The sequence below is a fragment of the Eleutherodactylus coqui genome, chromosome 11 (genome assembly GCF_035609145.1).
Source record: "Eleutherodactylus coqui strain aEleCoq1 chromosome 11, aEleCoq1.hap1, whole genome shotgun sequence".
NCBI lineage: Eukaryota > Metazoa > Chordata > Amphibia > Anura > Eleutherodactylidae > Eleutherodactylus > Eleutherodactylus coqui.
In genome coordinates this window covers 107,572,733-107,598,902 of record NC_089847.1, presented here as the reverse complement: position 1 = coordinate 107,598,902, position 26,170 = coordinate 107,572,733, and the positions used below count along the sequence as shown (strand labels likewise).

General features: G+C 50.9%; 1 protein-coding gene and 2 long non-coding RNA genes across 3 annotated transcripts in view; 2 read left to right on the top strand and 1 right to left on the bottom strand.

Annotated features, from left to right (window-relative positions):
• The first annotated feature begins 4,128 nt into the window (after positions 1-4,128).
• Positions 4,129-7,695, top strand: LOC136582311 (uncharacterized). Its single transcript, XR_010787171.1, has 3 exons — positions 4,129-4,632; positions 5,692-5,799; positions 7,221-7,695. It is a non-coding gene; the product is annotated as an uncharacterized lncRNA (long non-coding RNA).
• Positions 7,696-7,987: 292 nt separating this feature from the next.
• Positions 7,988-13,608, bottom strand: LOC136582310 (uncharacterized). The gene is made up of 3 exons (XR_010787170.1): positions 13,168-13,608; positions 11,001-11,108; positions 7,988-8,467 (listed from the first exon to the last, which is right to left on the bottom strand). It is a non-coding gene; the product is annotated as an uncharacterized lncRNA (long non-coding RNA).
• Positions 13,609-13,873: 265 nt separating this feature from the next.
• The window catches only part of LGR4 (leucine rich repeat containing G protein-coupled receptor 4), a 97,800-nt gene continuing 85,503 nt past the window's right edge, over positions 13,874-26,170 (top strand). Inside the window, exon 1 of the mRNA XM_066583226.1 lies at positions 13,874-14,242. Coding sequence (XP_066439323.1) covers positions 14,049-14,242 — 194 coding nt within the window. The 5' untranslated portion in view covers positions 13,874-14,048. The remainder of the gene's footprint in view (positions 14,243-26,170) is intronic.

The window sequence follows — 26,170 nt, the reverse complement described above, 5'->3', positions numbered from 1 at the left end:
AAGGAATCGATAGTTAAGCAATTTTTGCTACCTGGAGTGCTTTCCTTGCGACAGCAGATCCACACATGCTTCTCTCCTACGGTGTCATATGGAGAGCGCCATGTGAGGTCAACAACTGATCTACCTAAACGATTGAGGGAACCAACTTGCCTGCACCAGCTGCAATGTCCACCAGCCTAAAGCCTGAGTTCATACGGGGCGGAATTGCCACAGACCTTCCGCGCGGACATTCTGCTGCATTTTTAAAACCCAGCAAAGTAGACAAAATTTAACAAAAATCTTGTCCACCTGTTGCCCACAAGCCGCGCTGAATTCAAATCTACGACATGTCAATTGTATCACCGTTTCCACTGCCGTCTTACTTCTCTCTAAACTTCCGCCACAGAATACAGCCGCTTCAAATTTCAGCCGCGGAAATCTCACGTAATTTCCATGCGGTCCTGCTGAGGACATTCCACGAGATTTGCGCCCCCTGTGAACACAGACTGAAGGGATTTTGTCATTAATACAAAGCCCCATCCCGCAACTAGGCCCTGCCTAAAATAACAAACAAGGATATACTCACCTTTCCTGCGGTTTCCAGACGTAGTTGGCAGCCGGCGCTGGCAGTTACTTCCATTTAGATCGGCCGGGTACAAGAATGTGACCGATGCAGCCAATCAGAGAGCGTCACCGTTGGCGCTCCTGGCATCAGTGCTCATTTCCTGGCCACCATAATGCCAGGAATTTGGGGACAGTCTCTGATTGCCCACAGCGGTCACAAGCTTCTGCCCAGCCTATCTACCCAGAAGTCACCACTGATACCAGTGTCGTCTGCGTCCCGGGATCTCTAGGAGAGGGTGAATAAACCCTAGTTTGTTATTTTAGGCAGGGCCAAGCTGGGGGACGGGGTTCTGTCATAAAGACACCTCTTAAAAATACAGCCTAGTTCTCTGTGGCTGTTTATGCTAGCCATCTTGGAACCGTATCAGGGGCCCCGGTGATGTCACAGATGATGTGTGGGCAGACAGTCAATGTGCCATCTGGGAACCGTATCAGGGGCCCCGGTGATGTCACAGATGATGTGTGGGCAGACAGTCAATGTGCCATCTGGGAACCGTATCAGGGGCCCCAGTGACGTCACAGATGATACCGGTATGTGGGCAGACAGTCAATGTGCCATCTGGAAACCGTATCAGGGGCCCCGGTGATGTCACAGATGATGTGTGGGCAGACAGTCAATGTGCCATCTGCGAACCATATCAGGGGCCCCGGTGACGTCACAGATGATGTGTGGGCAGACAGTCAATGTGCCATCTGCGAACCGTATCAGGGGCCCCGGTGACGTCACAGATGATGTGTGGACAGACAGTCAATGTGCCATCTGCGAACCGTATCAGGGGCCCCGGTGATGTCACAGATGATGTGTGGGCAGACAGTCAATGTGCCATCTGCGAACCGTATCAGGGGCCCCGGTGACGTCACAGATGATGTGTGGGCAGACAGTCAATGTGCCATCTGGGAACCGTATCAGGGGCCCCGGTGACGTCACAGATGATGTGTGGGCAGACAGTCAATGTGCCATCTGGGAACCGTATCAGGGGCCCCGGTGACGTCACAGATGATGTGTGGGCAGACAGTCAATGTGCCATCTGGAAACCGTATCAGGGGCCCCGGTGACGTCACAGATGATGTGTGGGCAGACAGTCAATGTGCCATCTGGGAACCGTATCAGGGGCCCCAGTGACGTCACAGATGATGTGTGGGTAGACAATGTGCCATCTGGGAACCGTATCAGGGGCCCCAGTGACGTCACAGATGATGTGTGGGCAGACAGTCAATGTGCCATCTGGGAACCGTATCAGGGGCCCTGGTGATGTCACAGATGATGTGTGGGCAGACAGTCAATGTGCCATCTGTGAACCGTATCAGGGGCCCCGGTGACGTCACAGATGATGTGTGGGCAGACAGTCAATGTGCCACCTGCGAACCGTATCAGGGGCCCCGGTGACGTCACAGATGATGTGTGGGCAGACAGTCAATGTGCCATCTGCGAACCGTATCAGGGGCCCCGGTGACGTCACAGATGATACCGGTATGTGGGCAGACAGTCACTGTTTGTGTTTAACATGGTTTGTTTTCTACGGTGCTTACTGGGCCTAATGTGCCGACTTTACCTTCTCGTTGCTCTATAGGTTCCTATAGACTTGTACCCTCTGATGTGGTTTAATGGAAAAAGCACTTCACTCCTTATAAGAGCTCGTTACAAAATGCTTGAAAAAGCTATAAAAAACAGCTTAAAGGGGTTGTCCCGCGAAACAAAGTTGGGGTATATACTTCTGTATGACCATATTAATGCACTTTGTAATGTACATTGTGCATTAATTATGAGCCATACAGAAGTTATTCACTTACCAGCTCCGTTGCTGGCGTCCTCGTCTCCATGGTGCCGTCTAATTTTCAGCGTCTAATCGCCCGATTAGACGCCCTTGCGCAGTCCGGTCTTCTCCCTTCTGAATGGGGCCGCTCGTGCCAGAGAGCTGCCCCTCGTAGCTCCGCCCCGTCACGTGTGCCGATTCCAGCCAATCAGGAGGCTGGAATCGGCAATGGACCGCACAGAAGACCTGCGGTCCACCGAGGGTGAAGATACCGGCGGCCATCTTCGCAAGGTAAGTAAGAAGTCACCGGAGCGCGGGGATTCGGATAAGTACTATCCGTTTTTTTTTTTTAAACCCCTGCATCGGGTTTGTCTCGTGCCGAACGGGGGGGGCTATTGAAAAAAAACAAAACCCGTTTCGGCGCGGGACAACCCCTTTAAGTTTACGGCAAAAAAATATTAACGTCAACGAACTGAGGGCAGCCATGGAACCAGAATGTGCACAAATAGATAATCTAAAGAAAAAGGCAGTACGTCTCACAGTGGATAATATTCACGGACCAATAAAACCCGTGAAATTCTATGTATACGTAAAAAGCGCCTATATGGATTAGCTGCATACTAGGCACGAGCGGATTTTACATGCGGATATCCGCAGCGGAATCACTGCGAGTCGTTCACCCTTTCCAATCCAATTTGTATCCTGCTTTTCCTAGGGGGCTTTCTCCTTTTCTGCCGTTATACAACGGCGCTATCTGCTGGCTAAAGGTGACACGTTGGATAGGCTCTGACAGCAGAGAGGCTGGCAATATACAGTAAGAGAATCCCGTCGGACGTCTTCCAACATCGGAGCTGTACAGCCTTAAATCATAATGTCTTCAGAGGTCAGACAGTGGATTGGAAAGGGTTAAAAGGATTTTTTATAGCTTGCAGATTACGTTTTTTTCTGCGCGGATGCCCTGCGATCAGCCGCGTGGCCAAACATCCGCAGCCCCGCCTCCCTGATTGACTTTAACCTTCCAATCCGCAGTGAATCCGCTAATGTAATTAAATGTATTTGCGGATCCTAAGCTCCCATAAAGATGATTGGAGCCACATCGATATGGCGCGAATGTACATTTACGTATGTCTTCACACGGCCGTGTTTTTTACGTTTTTTTTTTTTTTTAAACGCAGCCCCATTTATTTTTGGCCTCTGCATTACATCCTTTTCTATCCGTAAATCCGTATCCAAATCATCGGCTTCATAAATCGGCTTTTTTATGGACTCTCGCAGCAGGTGAAAGTCGTGCTAAAATTGCGCGCTTTTCTCGCCCGTGTGAAACTGTCCCTAACGCTTTTTTTTTTCACACTCAAGCAGAATCGAGTTTGAAAGGTAAAGAAAAAAATTGCATGTTCATCTGTAACTATTTTCCGTAGCGGCGGACGCGGCTGCACGTACGCCCGTGTGAAGAAGCCTTCCCTACGAGCGAAAAAAAAAATCGCTATGCGGAATGTTTTATTAACACTCGCCCGTGTGACCGCGCCCCGCGGGCTTATTCACACGAACGCATTCACGCTGCGTATTCCACGAGCAAAATCTGAACCGACTTTACCGACACGCCAAAAACTCGCACCAATACAGAATCCATTAAATTACGTAAATATGAGCGAACGCGTTGAAATCTCTCGCCTGTGGGAGTCAAAAGGAGTCCCCTTGGGAGTCAAAACGGTGAAACCTCCCGCCTGTTATCAGCTAGCTAGACAGAAGCTGACATTGGCTCGCACGCATATTACCAAAGGAGGCCTGAGTTCTCCTATGGGGCCGATTCAGCCAATCAGCTGGCTGGAATCGGCACCACGTGACACAGCGGCGTGCCCGCGCATTGCCGTGCACAGGATTGTGCTGCCTGAGTTCTCCTGTGCGGCCGATTCAGCCAACAGCGGCGTGCCCGCGCATTGCCGTGCACAGGATTGTGCTTTGCCCGCGCTTTCACATGCTCAGTGCCTTGCCATGCACTCGTGTGGACACAGGATTGTGCTTTGCCCGCGGTTTACATGCCACTCGTGTGTGGCACAGAGAGTTATTGATTTGGCAGGTATTTTTTGTGCTTTTTGGCAGGTATTTTTTGTGCTTTTTGGCAGGTTTTTTTTGTGCTTTTTGGCAGGTTTTTTTTGTGCTTTTGCCAAAGGTGATTATTTCTTTTGCGCACGTGGATTTGCCAGTGGAAGTTTTACATCTTTTGCGCAAGTGGATTTGCCAGCGGACGTTTTACACAGGACTACTAAAAGCCAAGGTAAGCTGCTGCATCTGCTCATTTAATTGCGCTCTTACTTCCCCTGCGCGCATTGGCGGAGAGGCGGCCAATTCTGCATGCCGCTGCATTGTCCACGAGCGCGATCCCCAGCATGCCGCTGCATTGTCGCCGCGATCCCCAGCATGCCGCTGCATTATCGCCATGCCGCTGCATTGTCCACGAGCGCGATCCCCAGCATGCCGCTGCATTGTCGCCGCGATCCCCAGCATGCCGCTGCATTGTCGCCGCGATCCCCAGCATGCCGCTGCATTGTCCACGAGCGCGATCCCCAGCATGCCGCTGCATTGTCGCCGCGATCCCCAGCATGCCGCTGCATGCATGGTCGCCGCTGCATTGTCCACGAGCGCGATCCCCAGCATGCCGCTGCATTGTCGCCGCGATCCCCAGCATGCCGCTGCATGCATGGTCGCCGCTGCATTGTCCACGAGCGCGATCCCCAGCATGCCGCTGCATTGTCCACGAGCGCAATCCCCAGCATGCCGCTGCATTATCGCCATGCCGCTGCATTGTCCACGAGCGCGATCCCCAGCATGCCGCTGCATTGTCGCCGCGATCCCCAGCATGCCGCTGCATGCATGGTCGCCGCTGCATTGTCCACGAGCGCGATCCCCAGCATGCCGCTGCATTGTCGCCGCGATCCCCAGCATGCCGCTGCATTGTCCACGAGCGCGATCCCCAGCATGCCGCTGCATTGTCGCCGCGATCCCCAGCATGCCGCTGCATTGTCCACGAGCGCGATCCCCAGCATGCCGCTGCATTGTCGCCGCGATCCCCAGCATGCCGCTGCATGCATGGTCGCCGCTGCATTGTCCACGAGCACGATCCCCAGCATGCCGCTGCATTGCTATGTGTGGAGACGCGGTTACCAGAGATTTGTGCGCTGTGCGCTGCTACGTGTGGAGACGCGATTACCTGAGATTTGTGCGCTGTGCGCTGCTACGTGTGGAGACAACACCCAAGATTTGTGCGCTACGTGTGGTGAGTACGTCACCTGAGATTTGCGTGACACCACCTGACGCAACCTGTCTTTTTTTGCAGATTTGTGCGCCTTATTGCAAAATAACGTGTGGAGAGGATCCTGACGTTTGGACGCGTTTCGAGAAGAATTTCGCTTCGCTCGGACACCATCTGACATCACTCAGCGAGGTAAGCTGCTGCATCTGCCAAATTTTTCATTGCTTGCATATGCTCATGTGTACATGCATGCGTGCCTGTATGCGTACATGCCTGTATGCGTACATGCATGCATGCCTTATGCGTACATGTGTGCCTGCGTGTATGCGTACGTGCGTGCCTGTATGCCTATGTGCGCGGGCATGCGTGCCGTATGCGTGCGGGCATGCGTGCCGTATGCGTGCGGGCATGCGTGCCGTATGCGTGCGGGCATGCGTGCATGCCTTATGCGTGCGGGCATGCGTGCATGCCTTATGCGTGCGGGCATGCGTGCATGCCTTATGCGTGCATGCCTTATGCGTGCGGGCATGCCTTATGCGTGCGTGCATGCCTTATGCGTGCGGGTATGCGTGCGGGCATGCGTGCATGCCTTATGCGTGCGGGCATGCGTGCCTTATGCGTGCGGGCATGCCGCGTGCGTGCATGCCTTATGCGTGCGGGCATGCGTGCCTTATGCGTGCGGGCATGCGTGCATGCCTTATGCGTGCGTGCATGCCTTATGCGTACGGGCATGCGTGCATGCCTTATGCGTGCGGGCATGCGTGCATGCCTTATGCGTACGGGCATGCGTGCGGGCATGCGTGCATGCCTTATGCGTGCGGGCATGCGTGCATGCCTTATGCGTACGGGCATGCGTGCATGCCTTATGCGTACGGGCATGCGTGCATGCCTTATGCGTGAGTGCATGCCTTATGCGTGAGTGCATGCCTTATGCGTGCGTGCCTTATGCGTACACGCATGCCTGTATGCGTGCGTGCATGCCTTATGCGTACATGCGCGCATTATGCATACACGCATGCCTGTGTGTACACGCATGCCTGTGTGTACACGCATGCCTGTATGCGTACACACATGCATGCCTGTATGCGTACATGCATGCCTGTATGCCTATGTGCGTGCATGCATGCCTTATGCGTGCATGCCTTATGCGTACACGCACGCGTGCCTGTATGCGTGCATGCCTTATGCGTACACGCACGCGTGCCTGTATGCGTACACGCACGCGTTCCTGTGTGCATGCATGCCTGTATGCGTGCATGTATGTATGCGTACACGCATGCTCACCCACTTACTCAGCCACCCCCTCTCTCTCTCTCTCTCACACACACACACTTGCTGTGTTAAATTCGTCTTATTGGCCGAAAAAGACATAACATTAGATTTGAGCATTTAATTCCTTTTTTTAGCACACGTACAGGTTCCATCACAATACTGCACCTAATCTGCACTAACTGAACAAACCTTCGGAGAAACATACCAATTGGCCAAATACGATGTCTTTATCTATTAAAGTAGGAGTGAAGAAAAGCAGGGACAGTGCAATAACTAGGAAAACCCACGGAATTAAGCCAATTGCAGGCAGGGTTAATTTTTTTTTTTCTTCCTCGTTATAGGTCAGCTGATACGTTTTGGTCAGAATACTGCACTGTGGTAACCGTTTCCGCTGCTCGCAACCACAGGAGTTGAATCACCAGAGAGCCAGAAGTTCCCAGATGTTGGCTCCGGAGGACGCTTAAAAGCTGGAAATGGCCCATCACCTGCTATGGAAATCCATCATCAGGATCTGATGGAGCAGTACGATGAAGATGTCAGGTTGCATGTGATGCTGCTCACTGTCCCTCGTTAGTCGGTTCACAGTTTATACACTAAGCTATTTATCCCCTTAGAGAACAAGCCTGTTTGCGCCTTAGTGACAGACTGAAAACTTGGAACTTTACATGTGTCACTTGACATATCATAAGTCCGTAAAGGTTTTGCATATCCAAGTGACTGTGACATTTTTTTCTTCCCCTTGTTGTACTTCTGTTAGGTAGTAAAAAAGGACTGTTAAAAGTTGTGTATATTTATTAAAATTGCTACTTTGCACAATTTTGAATTTTCATTTTTTCACATTGTCAAATGTCATATATAAAATAAGTGCAAACATTCTGTACAAATCTCTGCGAACATATAGATTTCCATCTGTTCACTTTATTCTGGAAGCACGGTTTAAAACTTTTGTACATTTATTTTTTCCATCTAGGAGACGTACAAATTTAACATTACTTTTCAGAATTTTGAGGAACACTTAGTTTTCCTACACCAATCCAAGTTTGCAAAGGCTGCTAGGTGTCATAATTAAGGATGAGCGAGTATACTCGCTAAGGCACTACTTGTTCAAGTAATGTGCCTTAGACGAGTATCTCCCTGCTCGTCCATAAAGATTCGGGGACCGCTGCGGCTGACAGGTGAGTCGCAGGGGAGATAGAGAGAGATCTCCCCTCCGTTCCTCCCCGCTCTCCCTCACGGCGGCCCCCGAATCTTTAAGGACGAGCAGGGAGACACTCGTTTAAGGCACATTACTCGAACGAGTAGTACCTTAGCAAGTATACTCGCTCATCCTTAATTATGACACCTAGCAGCCTTTGTGACATAGACAAAAGGCCGCTGTGTTTATGGGTCTTTTCTGTTTAATGCATTGCAGTAAAATATTGCGCAGTTTTTCAGGATCCTCCATCATAATTATTTTTTTTAAAAAGCGTATTAAAAACAAGGGAGTCACTGGGAAAAAACAGTTCATTAAAAGAAGGGTTTAAAGATTGCTGAACGACGAGGGTCTCTTCACTGTCTGCCAGCCTTCCCGTTCTCAAGGACGTCAGATCTGCAGGAAATGACGAGAAATCAGCAGGTTAACAGTCACATCCCACCAGTATTACTGATTCCTAGATCCGCTCAACCCACTTACAATGACCACTACTCCCCCAACCAGGTCAGAAGAATTATGCATGCATCTATGCATGCATACATGCATGTGTGCATCTGCATGCATGTACACGCATGCGTGCATCTATACATAAATGCATGCATACGCATGTCCGCATACAGGCACGCGTGCATGTCCGCATACAGGCACGCGTGCCTGTCCGCATACAGGCACGCACGCGTGCCTGTCCGCACAAGGCACGCATGCACGCACATAGGCATACAGCCACGCATGTGTGTACGCATACAGGAATGCGTGTACACAGAGGCATGCGTGTACACATAAGGCATGCGTGTACACATACAGGCATGCGTGTACGCATAATGCGCGCATGTACGCATAATGCATGCACGCATACAGGCATGCATGTACGCATTAGGCACGCACGCATAAGGCATGCACTCACGCATAAGGCACGCACGCACACAGGCATGCATGCACGCACGCGGCATGCACGCACGCATGCCCGTACGCACAAGGCATGCACGCACTCATACAGGCATGCATGCAGGCACGCATGCCCGTACGCACAAGGCATGCATGCATGCCCGCACGCACAAGGGCACGCATGCCCGCACGCACAAGGCACGCACGCATGCCCGCACGCACAAGGCACGCACGCATGCCCGCACGCACAAGGCACGCACGCATGCCCGCACGCACAAGGCACGCATGCCCGCACGCACAAGGCACGCACGCCCGCACGCATGCCCGCACGCATAAGGCACGCATGCCCGCACGCATAAGGCACGCATGCCCGCACGCATAAGGCACGCATGCCCGCACGCACAAGGCACGCACGCATGCCCGCACGCACAAGGCACGCACGCATGCCCGCACGCACAAGGCACGCACGCATGCCCGCACGCACAAGGCACGCACGCATGCCCGCACGCACAAGGCACGCACGCATGCCCGCACGCACAAGGCACGCACGCATGCCCGCACGCATAAGGCATGCATGCCCGCACGCATAAGGCATGCATGCCCGCATGCCCGCACGCATAAGGCATGCCCGCACGCATAAGGCATGCCCGCATGCCCGTACGCACAAGGCATGCACGCATGCCCGCACGCACAAGGCATGCACGCATGCACGCACAAGGCATGCACGCATGCCCGCACGCACAAGGCATGCATGCCCGCACGCATAAGGCACGCATGCCCGCACGCATAAGGCACGCATGCCCGCACGCATAAGGCATGCCCGCACGCATAAGGCATGCATGCCCGCACGCATAAGGCATGCATGCCCGCACGCATAAGGCATAAGGCATGCACGCATGCCCGCACGCATAAGGCATGCACGCATGCCCGCACGCATAAGGCATGCACGCATGCCCGCACGCATAAGGCATGCACGCATGCCCGCACGCATAAGGCACGCATGCCCGCACGCATAAGGCACGCACGCACACAGGCACGCATGCCCGCACGCATAAGGCATGCACGCATGCCCGCACAAGGCATGCACGCATGCCCGCACGCATAAGGCACGCATGCCCGCACGCATAAGGCACGCATGCCCGCACGCACAAGGCACGCACGCATGCCCGCACGCAAAAGGCACGCACGCATGCCCGCACGCACAAGGCACGCACGCATGCCCGCACGCACAAGGCACGCACGCATGCCCGCACGCACAAGGCACGCACGCATGCCCGCACGCATAAGGCATGCATGCCCGCACGCATAAGGCATGCATGCCCGCATGCCCGCACGCATAAGGCATGCCCGCACGCATAAGGCATGCCCGCATGCCCGTACGCACAAGGCATGCACGCATGCCCGCACGCACAAGGCATGCACGCATGCACGCACAAGGCATGCACGCATGCCCGCACAAGGCATGCATGCCCGCACGCATAAGGCACGCATGCCCGCACGCATAAGGCACGCATGCCCGCACGCATAAGGCATGCCCGCACGCATAAGGCATGCATGCCCGCACGCATAAGGCATGCATGCCCGCACGCATAAGGCATGCATGCCCGCACGCATAAGGCATGCACGCATAAGGCATGCACGCATGCCCGCACGCATAAGGCATGCACGCATGCCCGCACGCATAAGGCATGCACGCATGCCCGCACGCATAAGGCACGCATGCCCGCACGCATAAGGCACGCACGCACACAGGCACGCATGCCCGCACGCATAAGGCATGCACGCATGCCCGCACAAGGCATGCACGCATGCCCGCACGCATAAGGCACGCATGCCCGCACGCATACAGGCACGCATGCCCACACGCATACGGCACGCATGCCCGCACATAGGCATACAGGCACGTACGCATACACGCAGGCACGCATGTACGCATAAGGCATGCATGCATGTACGCATACAGGCATGTACGCATACAGGCACGCATGCATGTACACATGAGCATATGCAAGCAATGAAAAATTTGGCAGATGCAGCAGCTTACCTCGCTGAGTGATGTCAGATGGTGTCCGAGCGAAGCGAAATTCTTCTCGAAACGCGTCCAAACGTCAGGATCCTCTCCACACGTTATTTTGCAATAAGGCGCACAAATCTGCAAAAAAAGACAGGTTGCGTCACGCAAATCTCAGGTGACGTACTCACCACACGTAGCGCACAAATCTTGGGTGTTGTCTCCACACGTAGCAGCGCACAGCGCACAAATCTCAGGTAATCGCGTCTCCACACGTAGCAGCGCACAGCGCACAAATCTCTGGTAACCGCGTCTCCACACATAGCAATGCAGCGGCATGCTGGGGATCGTGCTCGTGGACAATGCAGCGGCGACCATGCATGCAGCGGCATGCTGGGGATCGCGGCGACAATGCAGCGGCATGCTGGGGATCGCGCTCGTGGACAATGCAGCGGCATGCTGGGGATCGCGGCGACAATGCAGCAGCATGCTGGGGATCGCGCTCGTGGACAATGCAGCGGCATGCTGGGGATCGCGGCGACAATGCAGCGGCATGCTGGGGATCGCGCTCGTGGACAATGCAGCGGCGACCATGCATGCAGCGGCATGCTTGGGATCGCGGCGACAATGCAGCGGCATGCTGGGGATCGCGCTCGTGGACAATGCAGCGGCATGCTGGGGATCGCGCTCGTGGACAATGCAGCGGCATGGCGAAAATGCAGTGGCATGCTGGGGATCGCGCTCGTGGACAATGCAGCGGCATGCTGGGGATCGCGGCGACAATGCAGCAGCATGCTGGGGATCGTGCTCGTGGACAATGCAGCGGCGACCATGCATGCAGCGGCATGCTGGGGATCGCGCTCGTGGACAATGCAGCGGCATGCTGGGGATCGCGCTCGTGGACAATGCAGCGGCATGGCGAAAATGCAGTGGCATGCTGGGGATCGCGCTCGTGGACAATGCAGCGGCGACCATGCATGCAGCGGCATGCTGGGGATCGCGCTCGTGGACAATGCAGCGGCATGCTGGGGATCGCGCTCGTGGACAATGCAGCGGCATGGCGAAAATGCAGCGGCATGCTGGGGATCGCGGCGACAATGCAGCGGCATGCTGGGGATCGCGCTCGTGGACAATGCAGCGGCGACCATGCATGCAGCGGCATGCTGGGGATCGCGGCGACAATGCAGCGGCATGCTGGGGATTGCGGCGACAATGCAGCGGCATGCTGGGGATCGCGGCGACAATGCAGCGGCATGCTGGGGATCGCGGCGACAATGCAGCGGCATGCTGGGGATCGCGCTCGTGGACAATGCAGCGGCATGGCGACAATGCAGCGGCATGCTGGGGATCGCGCTCGTGGACAATGCAGCGGCGACCATGCATGCAGCGGCATGCTGGGGATTGCGCTCGTGGACAATGCAGCGGCATGCTGGGGATCGCGCTCGTGGACAATGCAGCGGCATGGCGAAAATGCAGTGGCATGCTGGGGATCGCGCTCGTGGACAATGCAGCGGCGACCATGCATGCAGCGGCATGCTGGGGATCGCGCTCGTGGACAATGCAGCGGCATGCTGGGGATCGCGCTCGTGGACAATGCAGCGGCATGGCGAAAATGCAGCGGCATGCTGGGGATCGCGGCGACAATGCAGCGGCATGCTGGGGATCGCGCTCGTGGACAATGCAGCGGCGACCATGCATGCAGCGGCATGCTGGGGATCGCGGCGACAATGCAGCGGCATGCTGGGGATCGCGGCGACAATGCAGCGGCATGCTGGGGATCGCGGCGACAATGCAGCGGCATGCTGGGGATCGCGGCGACAATGCAGCGGCATGCTGGGGATCGCGCTCGTGGACAATGCAGCGGCATGGCGATAATGCAGCGGCATGCTGGGGATCGCGCTCGTGGACAATGCAGCGGCATGCTGGGGATCGCGCTCGTGGACAATGCAGCGGCATGCTGGGGATCGCGGCGACAATGCAGCGGCATGCTGGGGATCGCGCTCGTGGACAATGCAGCGGCATGCTGGGGATCGCGGCGACAATGCAGCGGCATGCTGGGGATCGCGCTCGTGGACAATGCAGCGGCATGCTGGGGATCGCGCTCGTGGACAATGCAGCGGCATGCAGAATTGGCCGCCTCTCCGCCAATGCGCGCAGGGGAAGTAAGAGCGCAATTAAATGAGCAGATGCAGCAGCTTACCTTGGCTTTTAGTAGTCCTGTGTAAAACGTCCGCTGGCAAATCCACTTGCGCAAAAGATGTAAAACTTCCACTGGCAAATCCACGTGCGCAAAAGAAATAATCACCTTTGGCAAAAGCACAAAAAAAACCTGCCAAAAAGCACAAAAAAAACCTGCCAAAAAGCACAAAAAAAACCTGCCAAAAAGCACAAAAAATACCTGCCAAATCAATAACTCTCTGTGCCACACACGAGTGGCATGTAAACCGCGGGCAAAGCACAATCCTGTGCACGGCAATGCGCGGGCACGCCGCTGTTGGCTGAATCGGCCGCACAGGAGAACTCAGGCAGCACAATCCTGTGCACGGCAATGCGCGGGCACGCCGCTGTGTCACGTGGTGCCGATTCCAGCCAGCTGATTGGCTGAATCGGCCCCATAGGAGAACTCAGGCCTCCTTTGGTAATATGCGGCTCGCACGCCTTCGCCCCCATTCCATCCCCTCATCCGTCCGCCATAGCGAACGAAACATTCCCATTCCAGTCAGACGCGGCGCCAAGCAGCAGCCCGCCACCTCGTCGTCGTCCTCCGGCCCCGCCCTCCGAGCGCCAGCCAATCGCAGCGCGTGCTGTTGTGCCTGTGCTGGAATTTGCATATGAAAGCGCTTCAGCCAATGAGAGCGCCCGTGCTCATTAGCATGCACCTTGGCTCATTAGCATGTGGAGCAGCAGGCTGCGTGCAGCGGCGGCGGCGCTAGGAGGGGAGCGGAATGGCTGGAGCGGTTACATTGTGTCCGTAGTCCCGGGCGCTGCGCACAGACCAAGCGGATTCCTGATTGTTTGCTAAAGAAGTGCGGCTCCGCGCTTTATTGTCGCCCGTTCTACAGCCGGGGGCTGCTGGGGAGGATGATGAGCCGTCCCGGGGGGCTCTGGGCGCTGCTGCTTCTGCTGGTCTCCCCTTCCTCAGGTGGGCCCAGCGGGGTCTCCTCGCCGCCCCCATGCCCGGTGGCATGCCGCTGTAACGCGGAGCGAGGAGTGGATTGCTCCGGGCGAGGACTGACCGCGGTGCCCGACGGGCTGAGCGTCTTCACCAACATGCTGTAAGTATGGCAGATTGAGGGCAAAGGTGCCACTGCTGCCCCAATAGACTGGGGGTGATGCCATTGCACTGGGTGGCAACTTCTATGTGCCACTGTAAGCCAATGCCACCTTGGAAAATGACCCCTTGCATTGACCCCTATTGGGGTGACCCAAGGTTGCACAGATTGCAAGGGAAGTCGCATTGGACCATCGGATTGTGCCCGGCCATTGCATGCAGATGGCATCGTCTAGCTGCCAGGCTGGTTTTTGGAGGGTCACCCAAAAGTTTCTGGTCTTGGTTGCTTTAAGCCCCTTCTACATGGACGGGAGCGTTGGGTGATGTCTGCCGCACCTTGGTGCCATTCGTTATTTTGGAGATGTTGGTCTTGACATGTTTGTGGGTAGGTGCGTGTGACTCTAGTATGGCTGTAGTCATAGGAGCCAACGCCGCGACCGCCATGGAAAATCATTGGCGGCGTCCCCTGTTGGAGTGACCCTCTACAAGGGGACAGATTGGTAGGACAGTCACATTGTACAACCTGGTTGTGTCGGCAGAGCATGCAGATGGCACTAGAGGAGGGGGAGGGGTGTAGGGGCAAAAAAAGTTTCTTTTTTTTTAGTTCTTGGGTACTTTTGGTGGCTTTCAGATCAGTTTGTGGTCTGTGCGCAGGAGAGCCGGGTGACATCTGTATACTGACACTTGGTGGGTTGTGTCCATTTGAGCTAGGTGCATGCTAGCTTAAAAAAAAGTGTATTGTCCATAAAAATGGCATTTTGTGTTCTTCTTGCATTCTGTCCATTTTTTTTACATTTTCAGAAAAAAAGCAATTTTTTTTTTCTGCATCTCGAGAAAACCGGCCCCCACGAGACGACTGAGTGCTGATTTGGTTTATTATTATTTTTGCCCCCGTTGACTTTAATGAGAGTCATCAGTAAACTCGGATCAGGATGGTGCGTGCGATGACCATATCCCGCTGTCCGTGTCTGCATGATGTGTGCTGCCTCGCAGAATAGTATGGCTCCATATGCTCTCCTTGGGGAGACGCTTTTTTTTCTTTTTGGCTGCATTTACATCGGCGAGCGCAATATTGTTAGAAACTCCGTCCGATTATTGTTGTCGCAAAAGTGATTATTTTAATTTTTTTCCCCCCTCCTATTGCAATAAACTTCGCAAGAAAAACGCCTCCCCTCTCTGCACACGCGTGAAAAGTATTTCAATGGGCAAAATAAAAAATTGCGCTCGCGTGAAAACTACATCTACATGCAAGTAATAATAATATAATAATCTTTATTTGTATAGCGCCAACTTATTCCGCAGCGCTTTCAGGCATGGATACATTTTATTTTTTATTTTTTTTTATTATTTTTTTTATTTTTTTAATTACTTTTTTTATTATTTAATTATCTCTTTGGGGAATAATGGGCAATATTGCCCCAAAATAAGACGCAGTGCGATTTCGAACACCTGCAACATCGGAGCGTGTGAAAAATCGTTCCTGTAAATAATGCGTTATTAGAACGCGTGAGTTTGCTCGTTTTTCTCACCTGTGTAAATACGGCTTGACTGAGTCCACACGGATGAAGAAACCCGCTGGTGGCCTTAGGGGCGCTGTATTCGGACAACTAGGATCAATACTTCCATTGACTCTCATATAGGGCAAAACCACGTATCCCACCGCCTCCTCAGCTCCGTCCACGGTGGATTTGATCAGGACTTGACAAAGCACTCCACAAACTTAATTTCTTCTTCTTCTTTAACCATCTGATGTCGCCTGCGACTTGCCCTTTTTGCCATAGATTGCATAAAAAATGGTTAACCTTAAAGCTGCTCTCACACCTGCGTTAGGGTCAGTTCAGGGCTTCCATCTCTGTTCTGTTTTTGGAAAATAGAAGCTGGGGGGGGGGATTGCACCACTTCTTTCCATACTGATTTCAATAGGGTTAAGACAAAAACCCGAAAGCAATCGGAAAGGCTTCCATTCTGTCAAGTGTGGTGCTTTTTTTTTTTTTTTAAACTACAAATTATTCCCCCCCCCCCCTCTCCAAAAAAAAACAAAACAAAACTGGAGCCATTATGTTGGCTTTCCATTACCTTTTTTTTTAAAAAATTTGAAACCCCATTGCAATCAATAGGGAGAAAATGGAATCAGTTTTCAAACCCTGAACTGACCCTAACGCAGGTGTACCCGCAGCCTTACTCTGCGTGTTAACCCAACTCCTGTCATCTATGGAGCTCCGGGAACCGGCTGCACCCTCCAAGTGACATTGACCTCTTGTTCCTGCGTCTCTTTGTCTATACGACCTATTGTTCATTATTGGATACTATGTGTCTAGTAAAAGATCAACATTCCGTCTCCCACTACAACTCCCAGCATGTCCTCGCCTCCGCTCTGGATTTTTTTTTGTGTGTGAATAGGTTAGAAGAAATGGGTGACTTCACAATCCTCAGGAGAGCAGACTTGCCTAAAACGACTATTTTACATCTTTTAGAATGGCCACTTTTTAGATTGATGTCTCTGAGCCCTTGTAGATGGGCGAGAGTCACGTTGGAGATCGCTGGCACAGACGTACGGTGCCCGCAATATACGATGCTAAAAGCCCATTGATTTCTATTGGGCCGCTCACACCTATGCTTTGTTTTTTTCACGTGTGTATAAAATAAGCAGCAAGTCCTATCTTTGGCGCGTAATAGACACCAATGCAGCCTATGGGGATTTAACATCCTCAGTATATGCGTGCGTATTTGCTGTGTACGGCGTAATTTGCACTCGTGAAGAATATGCGCATAATACGCCGGACACGTGATACTTACTGGTTTGTTGGGATGTCTTTGTTCTGCTTTTTACGAGCTCACTCACACGGGCGCGTAAGGGTCCTTCAGGCGAAGGTTTGCGCAAATGCGCTCGCCACAGTGCATTTGCGCATGAACGATGAGCCACATGATCAGCCTGTTGTGCCCGTGTCGGCGCATATTACTGTCGTTTTTACGCAGGGCCAGTTCACACGCGTGATGCTCCCTTTCCGTGAAATTGATTGGCTATTAAAGTCTAGTAAGGGCCAGCTGCCTTATTTTGCGCAGTGGTTCACCATTCCGCTTGCGTATTAGCGCTCCTCCTATGGCCCCAGATTTCTATGGGTCCAAAGCTGCGCAAAAGGTAGAAAAATAGAGCAGGTCCTATTTTTTGGTGCGCTTTGTAGTGCATATTACATGCGTAAAAAAGACGCGGACCACGTACGCCCATGTGAGTCATTCCATTAATTGTATAGAGCACACATGTCAAACACGAGCCGAATCCCGCGTGACACCTCGGGTTGCTGCACGGCCGGCGGGCTCACCCAGCCTGCAGCGGAACCTTATGACTGAGCCGACCGCGCCGCATGGAATGGGCATGTGCTTCTGGATTGCACAGCGAATACTGCTCATAATCACGCTATGGAAAATCGCTTTTCCATATCCACAAGTGGTAGTCGGTTGCCATTTTCCACTCGCGGAGGGAAAATCGCAGCATCTTCTATTCCAGCACGGATGGATGCCATTGAAGTCAATGGAAGCTATCCGATCCGCGACCCTTCCGCAATAATCATAGGCTGTGGAATCTGCGTCATCGCCTAGCGACGATATGGCATAATATGTACGGCACATGTGCGTCGGCCGCACTTCCACAATACAGATTTGGAGAAGTACGCAAGGGTCACCGGCTGGGCACAGGGTCGGCCATGTGTACGTGACCTTAGCTATGTCTTTACAACAGCGACTTAAAACTAAGGCCACTCTTACACATCCGCTTTTATGGCAATTGCCGCAGCGTTCTGAACGCGGCGGTTCAAGGTTCCAATTGATTTCAATGGGGCCTCGCAGACATGCGCTCAATTCTCAAGCACTGACTGCTCTAGTTTTGCCGTGATTAACGCAGAATGATGGTATGCGTTAAAACCCGCCGGACCGCTCCAAAAAGTCTTGGGAGACCAAAAACTTACTAACATTGTCTATAGAATTTTATTTTTTTTCCCCTAGTCCGGTAGATGGTGTAGGTGTTTATGAAATTTGTGTTCTAACGTAAGGCCGGGTTCACACAAGAGAATGCGTTTTTGTGCACACATTTTTGGAGTTTTTGCGCATTGTGTATTTTTAACGTTTTTTACTGTAAGACCCGCAGTCCCTTACATTGAAATGGCTAATTGGCTTAACCCTTTGCAATCCAATTTTGGATTCAGGGTATCCTAGGGGGCTTTCTCTTTCTGTCATTATACAATGGCGCCATCTGCTTCCTAGAGCCAGTACTGCGTATGGGACATGCTGAAGAGTCCACCATCAACAGAGCAGCCAGTAATCTACAGTAAGAATACCCTACCGGACGTCTTGCGACATCGGAGCTGTACAGCCTTCAATGTCTTCAGATGTCAGACAGTGGATTGGAAAGGGTTAATTAGCTTCATATTTTCTAGTTCATGCTGCTTTTTTTTTTTTTGCGTGACCCAATTGGGCGCGCACAATATGCGTTGTGAGCGAACCCATTGAAATCAATGGGCTCTGTTCACTGCTTATTGCGTGCACAAATCTGGTCATATGAATCCGGCTTCACGCAAGCATGTGTTTTTTTTTGTAATGCTTTTGTGCATTGCCTATTCGCGCGTGCAACGTCGTTTTTACTCTACTTTTTGCACGTGCAAAAATTAAAAAAAAGCAGCGATGCTCTCGGATATTATAATGACCAAATAGTTTAACGAGCTCAAGATGTGTTCTTTCCCTGCACAGGAAATGGAGCGTGCTTCCTTTTTTGCGCGAGGGAATTGCGCGCACCAATTATGTGCATGTGAACGAACCCAAAGAAATCAAGGGGATCTATTTTCTGCGTATTGCGCACGCAAATATGTCCGTGCGAATTTGGCCTAAAGCGCTAGAATTTTTAAATATTTTTGTCCTATTCGCACATTGGCGTATCCTGCTACAGTCGGCAGAATCTGTTGCCCATCTAATCCGTATGGGGCGCCTTCTCGTTGCCCCCCAAGAGCATATGTTGAAATTCAATAACCTGATCCTTCTCTTCGCCCCGGGCTGCTTGTTCATGGGGGCCGCTCGTCCGACCGCTGTGCGCATGGCCAGCTTTTGGATAAACGCACATGTGGAAAACTTAAGCTGATACACCCCAACAAAAATCTGCACGTGTTGCGGACGGAATGCTCGCGACTTTCGACAATGGGTGGAGTTCACATTGCAGGACAAATTCTGCGCTGGGCCGCATCTGTAGCGTCTACTCAAGACGTGGTAAAACGGACGGACTTTGCAGGTACGGTATTATCCGTATCGAATACGCCTTTATACGTTTACCGCTAGGGGAGGTCCAAAGAAGGCGGTGAAGAATTTTAGCGCATACTATCCGCGTTTCTTAAAAGCGCGTCTGATTACACTGGTTTACTGTTAATGAATCCGCATGCCGGCCGTATTCGTAAACAGGCCCGTGGGGTGTAGGTCAGGCGTGACTACAGTCTTGTGGCTATCCCGTTGACTAAAGTAAGCACTTGGAAATGGGCTTCCACAACTCTCATTGAGCCACAGGGGTCTGTAAAGGAACATTAAGTGTTGGTTGACAAGACGTTTATTACCTTGACACTTTCTTGAGGCGCTTCCATCTCCTGTGTCAGTTTAATTGCCTCAAGTACGTAATTGTGAACCCATAAAAGCTTCACTTTGTATCTTTGTGTAATATATACACACACACTTCATGATTCCACCATATCCACTCCTGCCATAAGTTGCGTATCTCATGGTATAGACAATGGCGCAACAAAATCATGGCGGTGATGGAGCAAAAAGTGCTTAAGACAGCAGCTTGGGTGCATTAAAAAAAAATCACTTCTCCCTCTTTCATACAATGTGTCGGCCATATTGGTCTTTACCAGGCATAATGACCAATATGGTCGAAACCATGCATGCGATGCCGTCTTATCGGCGGTTTCCGGATATGTGACACCTGCGACTTCCATGTGAGGTTGACGGCCAACTTTTCCTACATTTAGATTTCTTGAAGAAAGCTGCTCGCTGATGAAGTCCTATTGCAGTAAATTCCAAATGTGCGCCATATCTTAAGGCTGGTCTCGCACAGAGCCTGCAGCGGAATCCGTGTCTGTCCCCGGCCAGCGTCCGTGTGTATCTGTATTAATCTGTACTGCGGATGGACCTGACGGCTCGCCGTTGGACATGCGCAGTACAGATTAAAAAAATAGATTCTTTCTTTTCCCCGTGCCGTCGCTAGGCGATGACGTGGGTACCCGCGTCCTATCCGCAATGTCAATTGCAGATGGTCCGCGGGTCGGGATGGCTTCCATTGACTTCAGTGGAAGCCGTCTGCACGGAATCCGATTTTCATTTCCTTTTCCGTGAGAGAAACTCGCAATCCTTGTGAGCGGACGTACAAATGCTCGATTCTTGTAATGGATACGGAATACTGCAGATAGATCGTCCGTGCGGGCGACGATCGTGAATTCCACATTCTAGATCCGATCGCGTGAGTCCGGCCAGATGTGTTCCTTTTTCCAGCAGAATTCTGCAGTGTATCACGCATCTCCCAATGCAGTCGCGCAACCCCCAATGACCTCTATGGTGACGGTGCGCAAAAAAAGTTACGACAAGCTGCAGGGTATCTTATTTTTCTTTCGCACGACTGACATAGGTAAATGTGAACACACCCACTGAAATCAATGCATTCTCTTCGTTGCGTATTGCGCACGTATATCTTGCGTGCACAAATAAGCACATCTAAAGTCGCCTTACGTGGAGATCGCCTTATTGGACTGCTGGCTCTTCAGTTTTGCAGTTGGGGGGGCCTTCGTTAGAGCAAGGGTTCGTAGATAAGAGTATATAAAATGCTGACCTTGTGCGAAGAACGCCGAATCGTTGGAAGCGGAGCGGTTATCTGCACTATATGGCACAACACGTACCATATAGAGTTCTCCAAGGATATTGCAGCGCTCGCATCCCCACGGTCAGCTGTCTACTATACCCTACCCTGCCTATAAATTAAATCAATATGCGTTTTGTTCCTTACTCCAGATGCGATACAGGTCAACAGTTTGGCAGGAGGGGGATTTTTTTTCCCCCCTTGCTTTCCAGTACTAGCAGTCCTCTTAATTATCCTGTGGTTTTTGCTCTTTCCAACTCCAAGGGTCTATGCTGCCCAGTCCTCTAAGTTCAGGCTCTATTAAAGAGAAACCTAAATTACGTTACCATTTTCTTTTTTTTTTCTTTACAAAGCAATGGATTTAGCCTCACAAAAGACGGTTCCATTAAATCTATAATTAGGTGGAAAGTCATCTGGCTCTATTATTGGCGGCTCTTAGATGGGATTTAATGGTACGAGCTGCTTCAATACCGTAGACCTCTGTGTTTGATTTGACCAAAATATTGGAGTCTCCAAGACGACGTTTGATTCATAATCCAAAAAATAGTTGATGGGAATCCTTGTTCTGTAGTTGTTGATTAATTGCTCCCCTGACCATCATTAATGATTGTGTACGGTAAAAGCAGCCATCTCGTTGAGGACTCTGTTCCAAAGTGTAGCCTAATGTTGTCGAAGGAATTGTTATGCCTTGTGAGCTAGAAGAAAAGTCCCAACCCACGTTGTACTGTATCTTCAGCTGTGTGCGGTATAAACGGTGGACTATATAATCCCCAAGAATAGTTGTTGTGCCCCCAAGGGCCCTTTTTACATGGGGTGACCTGTTGGGTGCAGATGCCTGACAGGCCGTCCCAACGATGATCATCCCCGTTCTTTTGCACGAGAACTATTATCACTGAGTGAACTGGGGTGGAGTGGGCCGGAGGTCTTCCAGCCCACCCACTTCCGTTCTTAGTAAACAGGCAGTCGTTCGTAGAGGAACTACCTGTTTACACAGGCCGACCACTCAGTTTTTAGGCGTGCAGAAACTTGACAAGCAATAAGTGAAGGAATTCTGGTTCGTGGTTCAGTTGGTTCATGCATTAAGGCCCAGTGTTCACGGGTGGGTTTGATTCGTGGTATCCACCTGGGGCATCCGCTCGGAAGAATCGCAAATCAAGCGCCCATAGGGAAACGTGGCCGTTCGCAAATGAAATAAAGCATGCGGATTTGATTTGCGGACCTTTTTGTCAGGAAAACGAATCGCAGCACTCTCCATTTCGGTGTGGATCCCGTACAAACTGCTTCCATTGAAGTCAATGGAAGCCATCTAATGTGGACATTGGGCCTAAGACCAAAGTACAATCGTTCAGATTCTCATCGAATTATCTGCCCATGTAAAAGGGCCCCTAAATGTGATGTGCGAACCCTTTTATTTGAGATTAAGTACACCCTAACCATAGCTGCCAGTTACATTCAAGAGACTTGTGCACAACTTTCATCGGACGGCGCACGGAAGCTAGTCTGTGTGCTGTCTAATATACATACACTACACATTCACATGCATTGCGCGTCGATAAGTCATAGTCTGATCGATTACCTTCGCCTTCAACGTTCCATTATCTGTTGCGATGAGTCCCTTTTTTTAAATCAAAATATGTGAACCCTTTACTGCCACAATTTCTGTGCTTATTGGTCATGGACACAGAAAGTATAGTAACAAATCCAATGTGCTCCTCAAATGTATTTTTGAAAATTATGTCAAGTTTTTTTTTTTTTTTTGCAAATTGCAAAAACCCCTTCTGTAATCGGCCCCACCGCAGCCTTGGGTACAAGCTTGTCCTATTTATCCTGCTCGTCTTGTTCCTCACCTTGCAGTGTGTGTGGTCTTGACTTTACCTTACCTTTTTTTTATTTTCCCCCTCCTCTGCCATATTGATTCCTCCCGGTAGCGGGTCAGTTTAATCAGCACTTTGTAGACAATGGTAATGGCTTTAGCACCAGGGATTTTGTGGCTTTTCTCAGAAGCCGAAGCAACAAAAGGCCGACGCAGGGAGCCCTTATGTAATTGCCTGTGTGTCCTACTAAACGCTGTATATCTTGGCGACTTCTCAGACTTGGTTGAGGAATTTCAAGGTAAACAAGCAAGCAGCAACAAGTCGGGACTCTCGTAATATCTGAATCTGTAGATTCCCATCAGCCTGCACCCGGGAAGGCTGAACTCGCCTGCTTACTTGTGGCTCGCTTTCACAAACTTTCGCTGCGGCTTTTGAGTCTTTTAGCTCTAAGTTACTAAGGGATTTGTTGAGTTCGCACTACGGAAATCCCACGGAGGATTGAGAATTCCCTTAATCCAAAAATTCAACTGGAAATCCTACATCATTTTCTGTCTATTTTATAGGCTTTCTTTTTGGTTGTTTCTCGGCTATCTGTTCATGGTAGAGCTGGGCAAGAAATAATATTTCAATGCCAGCCCAGCTTTATTAAAATCCAATGGACCCTGCCCAAATAATAAACTATGCTATAGGCCGAATGCCCATGGCCAGGTTGGATTCTGACAGTGGAATCAGACCCGGTGCCCAGCCTGAAGCGCCTACTCGGTGAAGGGCATGATCGGGATCCGCAGCGTTTTCAAAATTGACATTTTGGAATTGTCGCAGATTGGACGGCTTCCCTTGACTGCAATGGAAGCTCTGTGTGATTTCCCGCACCAAATACTGCCCCCCCCCCCCCCTTGTCCACGAGCGGAAAATCGCAGTTGATTTCAGCTCGTGGGCATGGAAGAATTGTCTAACATAGCAAGCTATGGACGGACATTGTTGTGGAATGCATTGGCGGTGTCTGATCGTAATTTTTTTTTTTTTTTATCCACGTAGTAATCCAGAATATTTGAGTGTGTATATGTATGTGTATATATATATATATATAATTATATAATTTTATAGTGTATATGTAAATTAGTGTGTTAAGCCCCATCTGCACAGTTGCTAAATTCTGATGCGTTGTAAGGCTACACTTGCCTGCAGATGAGTTTTCTGGCGTCGCCTGCCAATTCAGTAGGAGAGGAAACAATGGGGCACGTAACGCCATGAAGAAGTTTATGCAACTACTACTGTGCTGGAGGCAGCGTGTTAAACCTGTCTGGCACTGATGAGCCTTACTACCTCACGTTGTTCTGTACCCTTTTTCATGAATCGTCCCATTGCTCAGCTGTCTTTTGAATATCCATAAGGTCTTGTTCACACAGGTGAGTGCAATTTTTGGATGGCAAAAAACAGATCAATTTCACGTGTGTGTGTGTGTGTGTGTGTGTGTGTGTGTGTGTGTGTGTGTGTGTGTGTGTGTGTGTGTGTGTGTGTGTGTGTGTGTGTGTGTGTGTGTGTGTGTGTGTGTGTGTGTGTGTGTGTGTGTGTGTGTGTGTGTGTGTGTGTGTGTGTGCGCGCGTGCGCATTTTACAGCAGTTTTGTCAAACGTGCGGGTGTCATCCAAATACTATCTTTCTTTTTTTTTTTTTTTTTTTTTTATTCTTGCGAGTGGGGGAAAAAAAGGAAGGTAACCTCATTGAAGTCAATGGGTGCATGCGAGTGTATTCTAGCTTTCTTTAACCCCTTGAGTGGCACGCCCGGAAATTTTCCGGGACGAGCTCCACTGCCTATAGCGATATAGCCCGGAAGATTTCCGGGCTATGTATCACTATGGGAGCTGCAGAGCACAATGCCACAAGCTGTGACAGTGTGCTCTGCCTGCACAGACCCACAGAGAACAAAGCAAGGACTTTAAAAAACCAGCAGAAGATATTGCCGATCTGCCGGCAATCTCCTGCTTCTAAGTCTCCTGCTTTGTTTATAGGTTGCCATAGAGACCATCAGCTTGTCAGAAGCAAGCCGATGATCTCTGTGGCAGGGAGAGCTGGTGCTTGGCTGTGAGAGGACAGCTAGGTACCAGCTCTTACAGCAGAGATCAGAGAAAACCTCCGATCTCTGCTGTGTTAACCCTTTACATGCTGCAGTCTATGTGACTGCAGCATGTAAAGGGCTGTCACCATCGGACCCCCGGAATGTGATCAGGGGGTCCTGATGGGTCCCTGTGGAAGTCCCCTAAAGGGACAAAAAAAAAAGTTAAAAAATTATAACACTTGTCTTCCTTTACTTGGTAAAAAATCAAAAATACAATCACACATGTGGTATCCATGCGTCGTAATGACCCAGAGAAGGAAGTTAATGCATTATTACATTAATGACATGGCCCCTTTTTTTTTTCTTTTTTCCCCATTTCTTCCCCCCCCCCCTGTTTTGAAAAAAATCACAACTTGTCCCGCAAAAAACAAGCCCTTATATGACCATGTCAATGGAAAAATGAAAAAGTTATGGCTCTTGAGACACAACTGCAAAATTAGTTGAAGTTCAATGATTAGACCATTTTAAAAAACCTGCCCTGGTGGGCACGACAGGGTGGTAGGAAACCCGCCACTCAAGGGGTTAAACGCACCTATTGACTTGAATGAGCAATTTTGGTTCAGACATGCTCCAATTTTTTTTTCTTTATTTTTTTTCTTCCTTACCCGGACTATCAGTCCATGAAAAAACCACGCATCATATTACATACACGGACTCGAATAGATCAAATTTCTGTCCTTTTCAATATTAGGAAGAGAATAGAACCCATTGAATTCAATGGATTTGTTCACATTTCCGTATTTTGCGCACACATTCCGGTTGCGCAAAAAACCCCCCAAAACGGCATGCTCTGTTTTTCTGCATATTTGCACACCAAAGGTCCCCATAGATGTCAGTGAGGGTGCGCAAATGTGCGAGCAATTTGCAAGGAGTTGGTGAAACGCTGCATAATTCCACTGGAAAAAGTACACATCTGAAACCCATTAAGACTAATTAGCTATTTCAGTCCGTGCGTGGCTGTACATTGATTTGCTCATTCATTAGCCAATTGTTGGTCTCTCTTATATGGACCAATTGTCGGGCGAACGAGCGTTCAGGGTTCCTATAATTGGCCCGTCTAAACGGACCATTGCTCATTGTAGGTTGAAGATCTTCTATCGTGTAACTTCTTGCCCAA